This window comes from Clytia hemisphaerica, unplaced genomic scaffold (genome assembly GCF_902728285.1).
Source record: "Clytia hemisphaerica strain Z4C2 unplaced genomic scaffold, Clytia hemisphaerica genome assembly, whole genome shotgun sequence".
NCBI classification, from domain to species: domain Eukaryota; kingdom Metazoa; phylum Cnidaria; class Hydrozoa; order Leptothecata; family Clytiidae; genus Clytia; species Clytia hemisphaerica.
This window is the reverse complement of record NW_027103432.1, coordinates 649,873-663,081: the sequence shown is the minus strand read 5'-3', so window position 1 is coordinate 663,081 and position 13,209 is coordinate 649,873. Positions and strand designations below refer to the sequence as shown.

General features: G+C 37.8%; 2 protein-coding genes across 2 annotated transcripts; both read left to right on the top strand.

The window, feature by feature from the left end:
• The first annotated feature begins 2 nt into the window (after positions 1 to 2).
• LOC136798072 (N-acyl-phosphatidylethanolamine-hydrolyzing phospholipase D-like) lies at positions 3 to 9,079 on the top strand. The gene is made up of 5 exons (XM_067054659.1): positions 3 to 166; positions 1,488 to 1,686; positions 5,758 to 6,455; positions 8,046 to 8,160; positions 8,636 to 9,079. Exons 1-5 carry the CDS (start codon positions 102 to 104, stop codon positions 8,807 to 8,809), a joined length of 1,251 nt encoding a protein of 416 aa, XP_066910760.1. The 5' UTR covers positions 3 to 101; the 3' UTR covers positions 8,810 to 9,079.
• A 1,534-nt stretch (positions 9,080 to 10,613) lies between these two features.
• On the top strand, positions 10,614 to 13,116 carry LOC136798074 (uncharacterized). The gene is made up of 3 exons (XM_067054661.1): positions 10,614 to 10,821; positions 11,245 to 11,506; positions 11,960 to 13,116. The coding sequence occupies exons 2-3, from the start codon at positions 11,257 to 11,259 to the stop codon at positions 12,832 to 12,834; spliced, it is 1,125 nt and encodes a 374-aa protein (XP_066910762.1). The 5' UTR covers positions 10,614 to 10,821; positions 11,245 to 11,256; the 3' UTR covers positions 12,835 to 13,116.
• The last annotated feature ends 93 nt before the right edge of the window (positions 13,117 to 13,209 follow it).

Below are 13,209 nucleotides of genomic sequence, written 5' to 3'. Positions count from 1 at the left end.
ATTTTATATGTACCATATAACTTTCTGTGTCTTTCAGGAGAATGAATAAACGTAATGAATAAATAAAAATCATGAATACTTAAAGACGAACAAAATATTTGATGTTCAAAACAGTCTGGAATTGTCGCAGTTTCTTTAAAGATGTGAATACCTTTCATAGACACATGTAAGTCAAGTTTCATTAGTTTTGAAAACGTGTTTTTATAACAGTATTAATAAAAGGCCCATAAAGATTAAAAACGTTTAGCTTGTGTGGGCTGTGATGAAGTAGGGACCACTCAGGCAAATTTCGCCCACTTTCTCTTGTAATTCGTAATGAGAAAGTCTTTGTTAACATATTACTAGCTGTATGTGCAGCGTCGCACGCTGCGTGTCAATAACCAGTAAATCATTATACATAAAAAACTCTAACGGAAGATAGATAGCTGCCGAAGAATTATATGATTCTCATTTTATGGTAGAATGCCTGAAAATTAGTTATTCTTGGCTCTTTCTTGGAAACATTTTGGCATGTCATTTCTTCTCGATTCATATATTTCCGGAGAAAAAAGATGACCTTACATTGCAATTGTCCACCACAATTAAGTTTATGGCCCAAAAGAATTATATTACAGATCTTTTAGCGACCGTAGCATGAAGGTAGAGCATCCAGCTACGGTGTGCAAGGTTGGGGGTTCAATCCCCAGCCGGGTCATACCAAAGATTCCCAAAATGGTACTTGATGCCTCTCTGCTTGATGCTCAGCAACTAAAGAGACGGATTAAGGGTAAGTGGAGAAATCCAGGGAAAGGAGTGGCGCTCTCCCCTACCTTCTGGTAGACAGCTATACGAAAAGGGAGCCTTCGGGTCGCCCTCGACTGCGGTCGCAAACTTAAAAAAAAGAAGATCTTTTAGCCATCGTGGCTAGCCATCGTGGCTGGACAATCAAGGGTGACTTTGAAAGACTTGTTTTGAAAGTGTTTTGGAGCTAGTCTAGTGTGGTAGAAATTATGATTATGGTGCGAAAAGATGATGGTTCGACGCCATGAAGAGGAGAGTTTGTAGAGTTTTGTTAGATTTTTAAAAACTTTTAAAAAAATGTAAACACACACGCTATAGCGTATTAATATATAGATTACAGCGTCTAGTAAAGTAAAATATTGTCTTTATGTCTCAATGTCTACGTGTGTAGTTTTACGCTACGTTACTACGTGAGTAAGTAAAGTAACGCATGCGATTTTAAAGACCATTTGTTTACCGTATAATTGTGATTACCGTAACTTGGTCTATTGTCGACATACCTCATCTTATTCCGACACCCTTTTTTAGAGCTGAAATTAATAGAAAGATCGAAACTATTCTTCTTTGCTAAGTGGTCAGAGAGGAGAAATACTTTCTCAATCAGTGATTCCAACTCCAATATTATTCCTATCTCTAAAGAAGGGTGTCGGAATTAGATGAGGGATGTCGATATCAGACCAACTTACGATATCTTTCTTCTTATACAGATCAATAAATATATACCTCTGCAGAACACTAAAAATGTCGACGGAAACTACACCATCGATGGAATCTGAAAAGTACCCTTTACCGAAGCTAGAAGATGGTCGTTTCCAGTTCCCTTGGGGTGAAAAACGTCCTGGTGTACATCAAGTCTTATGGGGTTTCTATAAAAGCAAAGAGACGTCTGGTATTCCTTCCAAACAGGTACTATACTTATATTTTTTATATAATTTTTGGAGTCTGTTGGAGTATATAATCTTTGGAATATATTATATTTTGTGAAACTTTGTGGATTTAAAGTATACCTACCAAATCCACCAAAGACCTTTGAAAAGGATTACGGTTAAAGTATTTGATTTGACGATTGTATGAAACCTTTCTGTAATTTCTAGAACTAGCCTTAATTCTTAGCTTGTTAAAATTACATCTGACTTTGTTTAGAGCTTGTGTCACGTGATGAACTGTGGAAAGCCACTATGCACATATTGTGCATTTTCAAACGAAATACGAAAACAGACAAACGAACGGGGTCTTTCAAACTGCCTCTGATCGGGGTGGGTTCTCCCTGTTTGGGGAGATTTATTGTTTGACACCCAAGTATACTTGTAAACTGACGCTTATGAAGCGTGACGAACTAAATGAAGCAGAGTCTCCGCAGAGCCAACTGCGGAGGGTAAATGTTAAATGGTACTGACGAAATGAAGCAGAGTCTCCGCAGAGCCAACTGCGGAGGGTAAATGTTAAATGGTACTGACGAAATGAAGCAGAGTCTCCGCAGAGCCAACTGCGGAGGGTAAATGTTAAATGGTACTGACGAAATGAAGCAGAGTCTCCGCTGAGCCAACAGCGGAGGGTAAATGTTAAATGGCTGGACTGAGACGAAATGAAGCAGAGTCTCCGCTGAGCCAACAGCGGAGGGTAAATGTTAAATGGCTGGACTGAGACAAAATGAAGCAGAGTCTCCGCTGAGCCAACAGCGGAGGGTAAATGTTAAATGGCAGACACGGACTATGGACTGATTTAATTACAGAGACTTTACTACGTAGATTTTATGGTTATTTATTTTATTGAAGAATTGATGCATCAAACTTAAACCTTGCTACTACTCGTGCTTTGAATTCTATGATACCTAACCGGTTCTCTTCCAATAATAGCTTGGGATCCTGAACTAATCCGGGGACAAATATAAATATTGCTGTTGAGGATAATTGTCGGGAGTTACTTATTGAGCCGTAGCGTCCCGCCCGTGACAGATGGGGGCTCAACCGGGATTGTTCAGGAAAGCATCGAATAGTGACATTGGTTTGATTTGCATTACCATTGAGTTTTACCGTATTGAAATTGAACTTGAACATTATTGACATTGATTATTACGTATGGAATTGTGCATTTAAAATGGATGTGGTTATTACTGACATTTGACGTTGAATTATTATGAATGAAATTGCGTATTTAAAAGTGGATGTGGCTATTATTGACATTTCATATGAAAGTTGATTAAAGTGGTGTCAATTTTAGCAAAAGTTAGAAATACATTCAAAAGACGTACAGAAATTCATGCTGAAGGAGAGGAACGAAGTTTTGGTTGAATTGTTTAAGACCGAACTGTTTGTTTGATCACTTGAATGGCTTGCAAGTAGCTGTAAAACCTATATAATGTTTGCACGGTTGAACAAACATTTTGAAACATTTCAAGAAAAATTCGGTTGATCAAACATTGTTGAATGTAGTTGATTGATGTTTGTCTTGGTTGATCGAACAACCATTATGAACCCATTAAGCTTTTCTCTGGCTCAGGAGTTTGGATAATGGTTTTGAAATCATCAAAAAGTTTATGAGATTTTTTTTCGGCTGAGAAGATAACCTTGAAGGAGCTGTTGGAGCATAACCTAAGGGAAGAATTGCCCAAAGGGAAAAAGAAGACGAAGCTAGCCAGGGAAATCACAAGGCAAGAAAGAGAACTTCGAACGACGGAAAGGAAAATTCGAAGGCTGAGGTACTTGGAGAAGAAGCAGAAAGATCTCGTTGGTGAAATTCAAGCAATATCTACATCATTGGAGCTGAGGGAGTACAAAAAACAAGTCCTCTAACAAGTTTACACTAAGCTGTCAACGTTTAGCTAACTTGTACTTGTTCCAAGTACTTACCTAGCGTTCTGTTGATTACCTACGGACTTGGGGTTACTTCTTTTAAGAAGGAGTTTACCCATTTAACCTTGTAGGGGCTGAGAAACATGATGTATTCCTTCGACGAAGATCCAGCAGCATTGGAAGACGTGTTCCGAAATGAACTTTGGGATTTTGTTTCGATCTTCACTGATGATATTATCATTTACAGTGACACCTTCGAGGAGCACCTAGAGCATATCCAGACCATATTCAAACGACTGCGGGACGCCGGATTGAAAACGAAGCGAAAGAAGTGTCACTTTTGTGTTCCAGCCCTCAACTTCTTGGGTCATGAAGTGTCAGCTGAAGGGGTCAAGCCAAAGGTCGATAACGTCAGGAAGCTTTTGGACGCCAAGAAGCCAAAAACAACCAAAGAAGTCCAGTCATTCCTAGGGCTGACGGACTATTATCGTCGCTTTGTTCCTGGGTACTCGGAGATCACCAGACCTCTTTACAAGTGCATCCCAAAGTTTCAGTGGGGAGAAGAGCAAGACAAAGCCTGGCAAACCCTAATTGAAAGGTTGACAAACCCGCCCTTGTTCGAGTTCCCGGATTTCAACAAAGAGTTCATCCTCAACACAGACGCTTCTGGATTGGCTTTTGGGTATGTGTTGTCACAGACTTCGGGTGATGATAAGCCACATCCAATCAGATACGGAGGTAGGGTTCTGAGAAACGCAGAGATCCGATACACGATCTCAGAGAAAGAGCTGCTGAGTTTGGTGTATGCAGTTAGGGATTGCAGTCAATATCTCGAAGGACGTTTCTTCACCATATTTACGGATCATCAACCCCTGACTCATGCGTTGCGATTCCGCGATTTGAGTGGACGCTTGTCCAGATGGGCTGTTCTGCTTCAGCAATATTCTTTTGACATCCGCTACATGAGGGGAGCGAAGAACAGTGATGCAGATGGAATGTCGCGAGCTCCCATCCAACCTGTTTCTGAAGCATTCGTTGGGAGTGTTCGACTTGTGCCCACGACGGAGATAGCCGCAGAACAAGAGTGTGACCGACCATAATGAAAGTACTTTTGAGAGTTTGGGGACCAAACTTCCCGTTGGCGGAGGTGTTGTCACGTGATGAACTGTGGAAAGCCACTATGCACATATTGTGCATTTTCAAACGAAATACGAAAACAGACAAACGAACGGGGTCTTTCAAACTGCCTCTGATCGGGGTGGGTTCTCCCTGTTTGGGGAGATTTATTGTTTGACACCCAAGTATACTTGTAAACTGACGCTTATGAAGCGTGACGAACTAAATGAAGCAGAGTCTCCGCAGAGCCAACTGCGGAGGGTAAATGTTAAATGGTACTGACGAAATGAAGCAGAGTCTCCGCAGAGCCAACTGCGGAGGGTAAATGTTAAATGGTACTGACGAAATGAAGCAGAGTCTCCGCAGAGCCAACTGCGGAGGGTAAATGTTAAATGGTACTGACGAAATGAAGCAGAGTCTCCGCTGAGCCAACAGCGGAGGGTAAATGTTAAATGGCTGGACTGAGACGAAATGAAGCAGAGTCTCCGCTGAGCCAACAGCGGAGGGTAAATGTTAAATGGCTGGACTGAGACAAAATGAAGCAGAGTCTCCGCTGAGCCAACAGCGGAGGGTAAATGTTAAATGGCAGACACGGACTATGGACTGATTTAATTACAGAGACTTTACTACGTAGATTTTATGGTTATTTATTTTATTGAAGAATTGATGCATCAAACTTAAACCTTGCTACTACTCGTGCTTTGAATTCTATGATACCTAACCGGTTCTCTTCCAATAATAGCTTGGGATCCTGAACTAATCCGGGGACAAATATAAATATTGCTGTTGAGGATAATTGTCGGGAGTTACTTATTGAGCCGTAGCGTCCCGCCCGTGACACTTGAAAAAGATATGAAAAAAACTCACCTGGACGATAAATCACTACAAGTGCAATATTTAAACCTAAGTTATAAGAGGAACTTTCAACGAAACCCACTTTTTAGCCGACAAAAACCAGTTTAATTTTGCACTTTTTCTACGCATTTTCCACCGTCAAATTCTTACCCCAATAGAAACTCTAAACCTTAGAGGATCTTGTAGGATTTATTGCTTTCCGTTTATTCTTAAGGAGTTGGATGCCATAGACGCGATGAAAATTCAGAAGTTGGACACAGAGAAATTATTCAACCCTCCGTCAACTAACATTCAAGCTACATGGTTAGGCCACGCCAGCTATCTGATACAATTCGCCGGAATTAACGTTATATTTGATCCCGTATTTGGTGATCGTATCGGACCGGCTACTTCTTATGGGGTCGGACAAGCAAGATATCGGAAGTGCCCAGTGACGGACGTATCCGAGCTTCCACCGATTGATATTGTTTGTGTATCGCACGATCATTATGATCATTTAGACCGCACGACCGTCGAGCGGCTACAAGCGGTCCATGGTGATACTATACACTGGTTTCTACCATTGAAATTTGATGACTGGATGAACAGTCTAGGGCTAAAAAATGTGAACGTCAAAACCTTTAATTGGTGGGATGAGGACAATATTGAAATCAAGAATAAGTCGGGAGAAGTTAAGGCTACCATCGCTTTCGTTCCTGCTCAGCATTGGTGCTTAAGGGGGCTTACACGGAAAGGTTTATTTCCTTCATCAGATGAAAACACCCGTCTTTGGGGTGGATGGATTGTTAAATCAGGGGGTAAAACGATTTATCATGCAGGTGATACAGGATATTGTCATATTTTCAAAAGCATTGGTGAACGATATGGTGAAATTGATTTATCTTTGTTGCCGATTGGAGCATACACTCCAAGGTAAATTCATCAGCCCTAGGTTTGATTATGCTTACTTAAGCACTCTATTCAAACTAGCTTAGTCTTAAAAGATCTTGTAATTTTGTAGAGATAATGAGTCGGCATCTCTTTAATAACAGTTTACCCGGCGTAATATTCCGGTCGACTTTAATCTTTCGTTTTCGTAAAATCTAAAACAAAACCGAATCGAATTATGCTTACTGTCCAAATGTAACATGTTGTTTTTTCCTCAATTTTAGTTGAGCTAGAATCTGAGAATTTCTGTCTGTCCGTATATGTCTGTCTTCAAAGTCCCCAGGAGCTTGAACCAGTGTGGTTCACACCATTCACAGGAAAAAATTTTCGATTTCCAAGGTTGGAAACTTCAAGTTTTCTTAGTTGGAAAAAGATAAAATCCAATGGAAAATCCAACCTGAAAATGTGGGACATTCTCCAAGGTTGAAAATTTTGCATTTTCCATGGCATGGAATTTTCGTAAATCCAGGTTGAAAAAAGCCAAAATCCAAAAAGTGATGTCAGAGATGTGGAAAAGAGATCTTAAACAAGGTTTTTGTTTTTGTGAACAGTCACTCGCTAGCCTAGGCTCGATGGCTCCCGGTCAATCTCTCGTTATTGTTCGCACAGATACGTGGTTGATCTTAGATCACTCACACAGCTCAGCAGGGCGCTATTTGAAACTATGACACAAGTACCCTATGTGCTTCACTGTGCGAACTCACTGCGATTGACCGAGGCCGCTCCGAAGAGACGCCTCACAAGGACATGCGCAGAAAATGGTTAGAAAAACGTAATTTCCACATGGATTTTTAACGTTTTCCAAACTGTTTGGAAAAACACAAATTTCCAACCCAAAAAGTCTAGTTTTCCAATCGAAAGAGTTTCAATTTCACAAAAATGTGTTTTCCACATGGATTTAACGTTTTCCAAACTGTTTGGAGAAACACAAATTTCAAACCCAAAAAGTCTAGTTTTCCTATCGAAAGAGTTTCAATTTCACAAAAATGTATTTTCCACATGGATTTTTAACGTTTTCCAAACTGTTTGGAGAAACACAAATTTCCAACCCAAAAAGTCTATTTTTCCAAGAAAGGGTCTCAATCTTAGAAAAATGTAATTTCCACATGGATTTTTAACGATTTCCAAACTGTTTGGGAGAAACACAAATTTCCGACCCAAAAAGTCTAGTTTTTCAACTTGAGGTATCAAATTTACTAAAATATGTATTTTCACATCGATTTTTGACCTTTTTTTTCAATTCCCAAACTGTTTGGAAAATAAAAATTTCCCACCCAAAAAGTCATGTTTTCCAACCAGCCTTGGAAAATTGTCATTTCTACATGGGTTTTTTTCACTTGATTTTTCAAGGGCATTGGTTTATTCTACAAAACCTATGGGTAATTTACGTTTTCCAAATCAGCTTACAGTAAGGTAATCGCTCAAATTTCCAACCTTCAATTATAAAACCAAAATTTCCAACCCAAAAATATTGAATTTCCAACCTTGGAAATCGAAATTTTTTTCCTGTGATTGTGAATATCTAAAAACTGCCTGGATGTAACAAATCATATTTTTACTTTATCTTCTATCCAGAGAAGTGTTAAAGTTTCAACATATCAATCCAGAGGAAGCAGTGATGATTCACCAAGATGTTCGATCCAAACAAAGTCTTGGGATGCATTGGGGAACCTTCGAATTGACAAAAGAGGTAAAGATGAGATAGTGCTAAACGCTAAAGTATCTAATATTTAAAGGAATTAATTTTCGCGGAACTAATTTTCGCGGTGCGAGGGTACTAAATTGGCGCATTCTGCGGAACTAAATTTTGACGCACAGCCTTATTTATTGATTTTTAGCTCATTATTCTTGTGAGTCAGGAAGAAAAGACACATTTTTATTCTGCTACTGGCAGTTTCATGCCACTTTTGTGACAATCTTCAGGCACACAAAAGTGACATGAAACTGCCAGTAGCAGAATAAAAAAGTGTCTTTTCTTACTGACTGACATCGCTCAACATATGTATCGAGCACTGTAAAAGACTGAAGAATTACTTACATTATTCTTGTGAGTAATTTTTCAAGAAATTTTTATCTCATATCATTGCTATTGAATTTTGTTCTCTGACAACCCTGCCTTACGATTTTCATGTTTTTATTATACCACTCCACTCCTTTTCTTACAGCCATACCTTGAGCCTCCTGACCGCTTGAAGAAAGCCATGGAAGAGAAAGAACTCAACCCAGAACATTTTATAGCTTTAAAACATGGTGAAACGAAATTGATAGGAGATGTGAGTGAAACTGTAACACCGAAACAAGAGATTCTTGAAACTGAACTGGAATTAAATAAATTGTGAATATTTCCACGATTTTCCATGGATTTGGGAGGTACTTTCGATGGAATTTCCAAAATATTTTGTGAAAATTATCAAATTTTGTTCCCCTGGTTTTACCTTCTTGAGACTTAAATCTCAAACAGCATACACTATTTGGGCAAAGAACTCGAATCAAGTGTCATTAAAATGGTAATATAAACTTCATGAAACAAAATTTTTGCATCGAATATGTTTTGTCAAATTTCAAAAGAACTGGTATATTCAAATTGCAAAAGAAGATGTTTATTCGAATTGCGTTTTTAATTAAGTTCTTTACTGATAGAAAGTTTTTGAAGATGTTAGTGAAACTATACTACCGCAGTACAACTTGATTCTTGAACCAGAACTGGAAACTACAAACATTCCCATATTTTCTCTGGATTAAAGGAAAACTTGACTTTTGAGGAATTACGAATCCATAGCATGACACGAGTGCGTGTGTTTGGGCCTTATTAGGATATGAAGCTGTATACATTACCACATCCCTGTCTCAGCCCCGGTGGAACTTTTTCTCTTTGTGAAGACGAAAGTGTCTATCAAAATCCCAATGGGTATAGAAATTCTATTAGTAGGGGGAATTTTGTTCGATTTTTTGGAATCGCTTGACTGTTGTTAGAAGCACTTGTTATACATTTTTGGAAAGCTAAGGGGTAGGGGAATCGAAATTACTATGTTTCCAATTTTTTTTCGGACACTATGGTGTGATTTTCGGACAAATATGACGGTCTCAGGCAAAAATCATAGGGTTAAAAATTAGTGAAAATTTTAGCTCGAGAAAACGGAGACCTGTTGTATATTTTTGAAAAGCTCTCAAAAAAATAAGATTAGAGATATATTGCAAGTATAGGTGATTTCTGTACCTAACTCGAGATATCAACCCTTGAAAACCGTGTTTTTCAGCCAGAAACAGCTATTTTGTCCAGTTTTTGCGCTTTTTGAAGCTCAATATCTCGAGTTAGGTACTGAAATCACCTATACTTGCAATATATCTCTAATCTTATTTTTTTGAGAGCTTTTCAAAAATATACAACAGGTCTCCGTTTTCTCGAGCTAAAATTTTCACTAATTTTTAACCCTATGATTTTTGCCTGAGACCGTCATATTTGTCCGAAAATCACACCAAAGTGTCCGAAAAAAAATTGGAAACATAGTAATTTCGATTCCCCTACCCCTTAGCTTTCCAAAAATGTATAACAAGTGCTTCTAACAAAACAGTCGAGCGATTTTACAAAATGCCCTCTACTATATTGTTTCCAGCTCAAAAAATCCAGCTGGGATTAATTTATCCATTGACTTTCAACATTTCAAACTGGTAAGAAATCAAAAGCCATTTTCCCAGTGAGGCTGATATTGTAAGGAAATTCTTTCTTTCTATTTGGGATGAGGTCCCCGGGTCTGTGACACGAGAATTTATTATCTGTTCAAAGAACTCGAAGAAAGTATCGTTGAAAATGTGTAATGTATTATTTATCACCAATCATTCTTATGCAATTTAAAAATGTCAGAGCGATTTTGGTATTTGTCACATGATCCTTTGCCCTTTTATTTATCACATGTACTTTCAGTTTGCATTTCTTATCGAATTCATTGTCATTACTTTTATTTTAATATTTTTAGTAATTAATTATTGATAGGAAGTCAAATAACTATCAATAATTTCAAATTTTGTACATGAATTATTCAACATTTTGTAGAATTTCAAAATAAATTTTATTAGGAAAAATTCCATAAGAGAGGAAAGAAATTTATCCTACATTGTATTTTTTGTGACCTCGTGCATGACTCTGACAGATAGTATTTTGAAATTTGAAACCTTGTTTTGATTATATAAATTGTGAAAAGAAAACGAAAGGGTGAAATAAGGGCATTTTGATTTGATAAGAATGACTGTCTAAACTAAACTTGCATTGATGAAGTTGTTATTTGCAAACGTCGAGTTAGAGATAAACTTTGGAGGATTACATTATATCTGTCTACCTACGATATAGCTAAAGGTATGTCTGTTTTTTTTTGCAATTACTTTTAAGTATAGGGGGGGGGGTAAATTAAAAGCCACTCTATAGTTAGGGAGCCCCCCTCTCGAAAAAATATTCAAATGCATTCTTCGAATCGGCCAAAATTATATTCCACTCATAAAATTGACGTGGGAAGGAGTCCGAGAAATTGAGCTTGATCTCTTTAGTATCGCATTTTTGGTTTCAATTATAGATGGTGTTTTCTTATTTCCCGCACCCTCTCTTTCAGGCAAATATCTTAGTGCAAGGTCCTTACGTTCGTTTTCGTTCGTTCTTGCAGTAGAGAGGTAGTATTAGTTGAAATTCTAGGGTTCGATTTGTTAGAACTGTCATATTGGGTGAGAACCTGAAATTATTTAATGTAACATAATTTTACATATCAACCATTTTTCGTTATTATAGAAACATAAAAGGATGAATCGTTTTGCGAAGCTAGCCCGTTTTTCGATGAAAAATTTACAGCATCGATGTTACGTCACATCTAATACACGAACAGTCGACTTACGCTCAGACACTTTGACGCGGCCAAGCGCTGAGATGAGGCGTGCTATGTTTGCAGCAGAAGTCGGAGATGACGTTTATAAAGAAGATGAAACTGTGAATGAGTTAGAGAGACTAGCTGCTCAGCTATTTGGAATGGAAAAGGCTTTGTTTGTGCCGACTGGTAAGGATCGAAAATTAAATAGAATTTAAAAAATTCATTAAAATTGAAGCTTACATGCTTTTTTTTAAATAGAATACACTTTATAAGAATTTCCATGATGAAAATGGCCAAAAAATTAAGAATATGGTAAGAATATCACCATCATGAAATTTAGCAACTGAACCTAAGAATACTATTTTTAATGCATTTTAACCTGTAGATTGCCCATTTCGATCTTAACCTAAGAATACGGTAAGAATATTTTTGGATGATTTTTGCCAAAAAGTTTAGAATATCCATGATGAAATGAAAAAACACCATTCTTATAAAAAAAGCGTGTATTTAAATTTTTCTATAATATTTCAATATTTCTATCTGGTTGATTAAGAAGCAGAAGTTTTGGGCTTCCATCTTTTAGTGGCATGGAATGTATAGCAATAACTTTGAGTTAGAAAATAAATTTATTTCCATTAGGTACCATGGGCAATCTTTTATGTTTAATGTCTCATTGTTATGGGCGTGGCGAAGAGCTCATCATTGGTTCGAACCAACATGTGTATTTGTATGAGCAAGGACATTTCATGCGGTTGGCTGGAATCGGCGCACGTGTTCTACCTAACGAACCAGATGGGACGATCAAACTAGAATCAATCAAACAAAACATAAGAAACGCTTCCGATTTTCACCAATCAGAAACTAAGTTAATTTGTTTGGAGAACACTCACATGAATTGTGGTGGGATCCCTCTTACCAATGATTATTTGAACCAAGTTGGCCAATTAGCACGTGAAAATGGGTTGCAGTTACATATTGATGGCGCTAGAGTGTTTAATGCAGCTGTTGCAACTAACCAACCTTTATCTGATATTTTGGTAGAGGCTAACTCGGTTTCTATGTGTTTATCAAAAGGACTTGGGTGCCCTATTGGCTCAGTAATAGGTGGCAGTGAAGAGCTAATGAATAAGGCTATTCGCATTCGAAAATCCTTGGGCGGTGGAATTAGACAGGCGGGATTTTTGGCGGCGGCTGGTTTATACGCCCTCGAACATGGCCACATATGGATACAACGAGACCATTCAAATGCGAGAATGTTAGCAGAAGGAATACAAGAGTTGAAATTTCATGATTTAATTAAAGTTGATCTATCGAAAGTCAAAACGAATTTAGTTTTTACTGAAACGCCACCAGGAAAATCATACGAAATTCAAGACCGTTTGATAGAGAAAGGAATACTTTCCATTGCATTTTCGGACACCAAGTTAAGGTTTGTTTTACACCATGATGTGGGCGAAAGTGACGTTCATTATGCCCTTGATAAACTGAACGAAGTTTTACAAGAAATGTCTTAAAAACTTTACAGTATCATGTATATTAATATTTAGTATCAATTTTTTACTGAATTTTTAATTTATGATATTAATCATCGAAAGGTCTCATAAAATCTGTAAATTTTCAAGACAAAGCCAATTGGTCTTTTCGAGCCAACTCGAATAAAAGACGTTCGATATAGTTTGAATTTGTATTCTCTCGATTGTCTAATAGAGTCTACTACTCTAATAGGGGTCTAGGATAAGCGGGAGGGAATTGTTTGGAATAGTTTTCTGAATTTTCAGAGGGTTGGAATAAAAATATCTTTCATAAAATTTTTTTCTAGGTTGACCCTATTTTCGATGAAACTCTACTGGACTTTGTCCCGGGTAGAAAATTGTTAACAGATGGGTTGA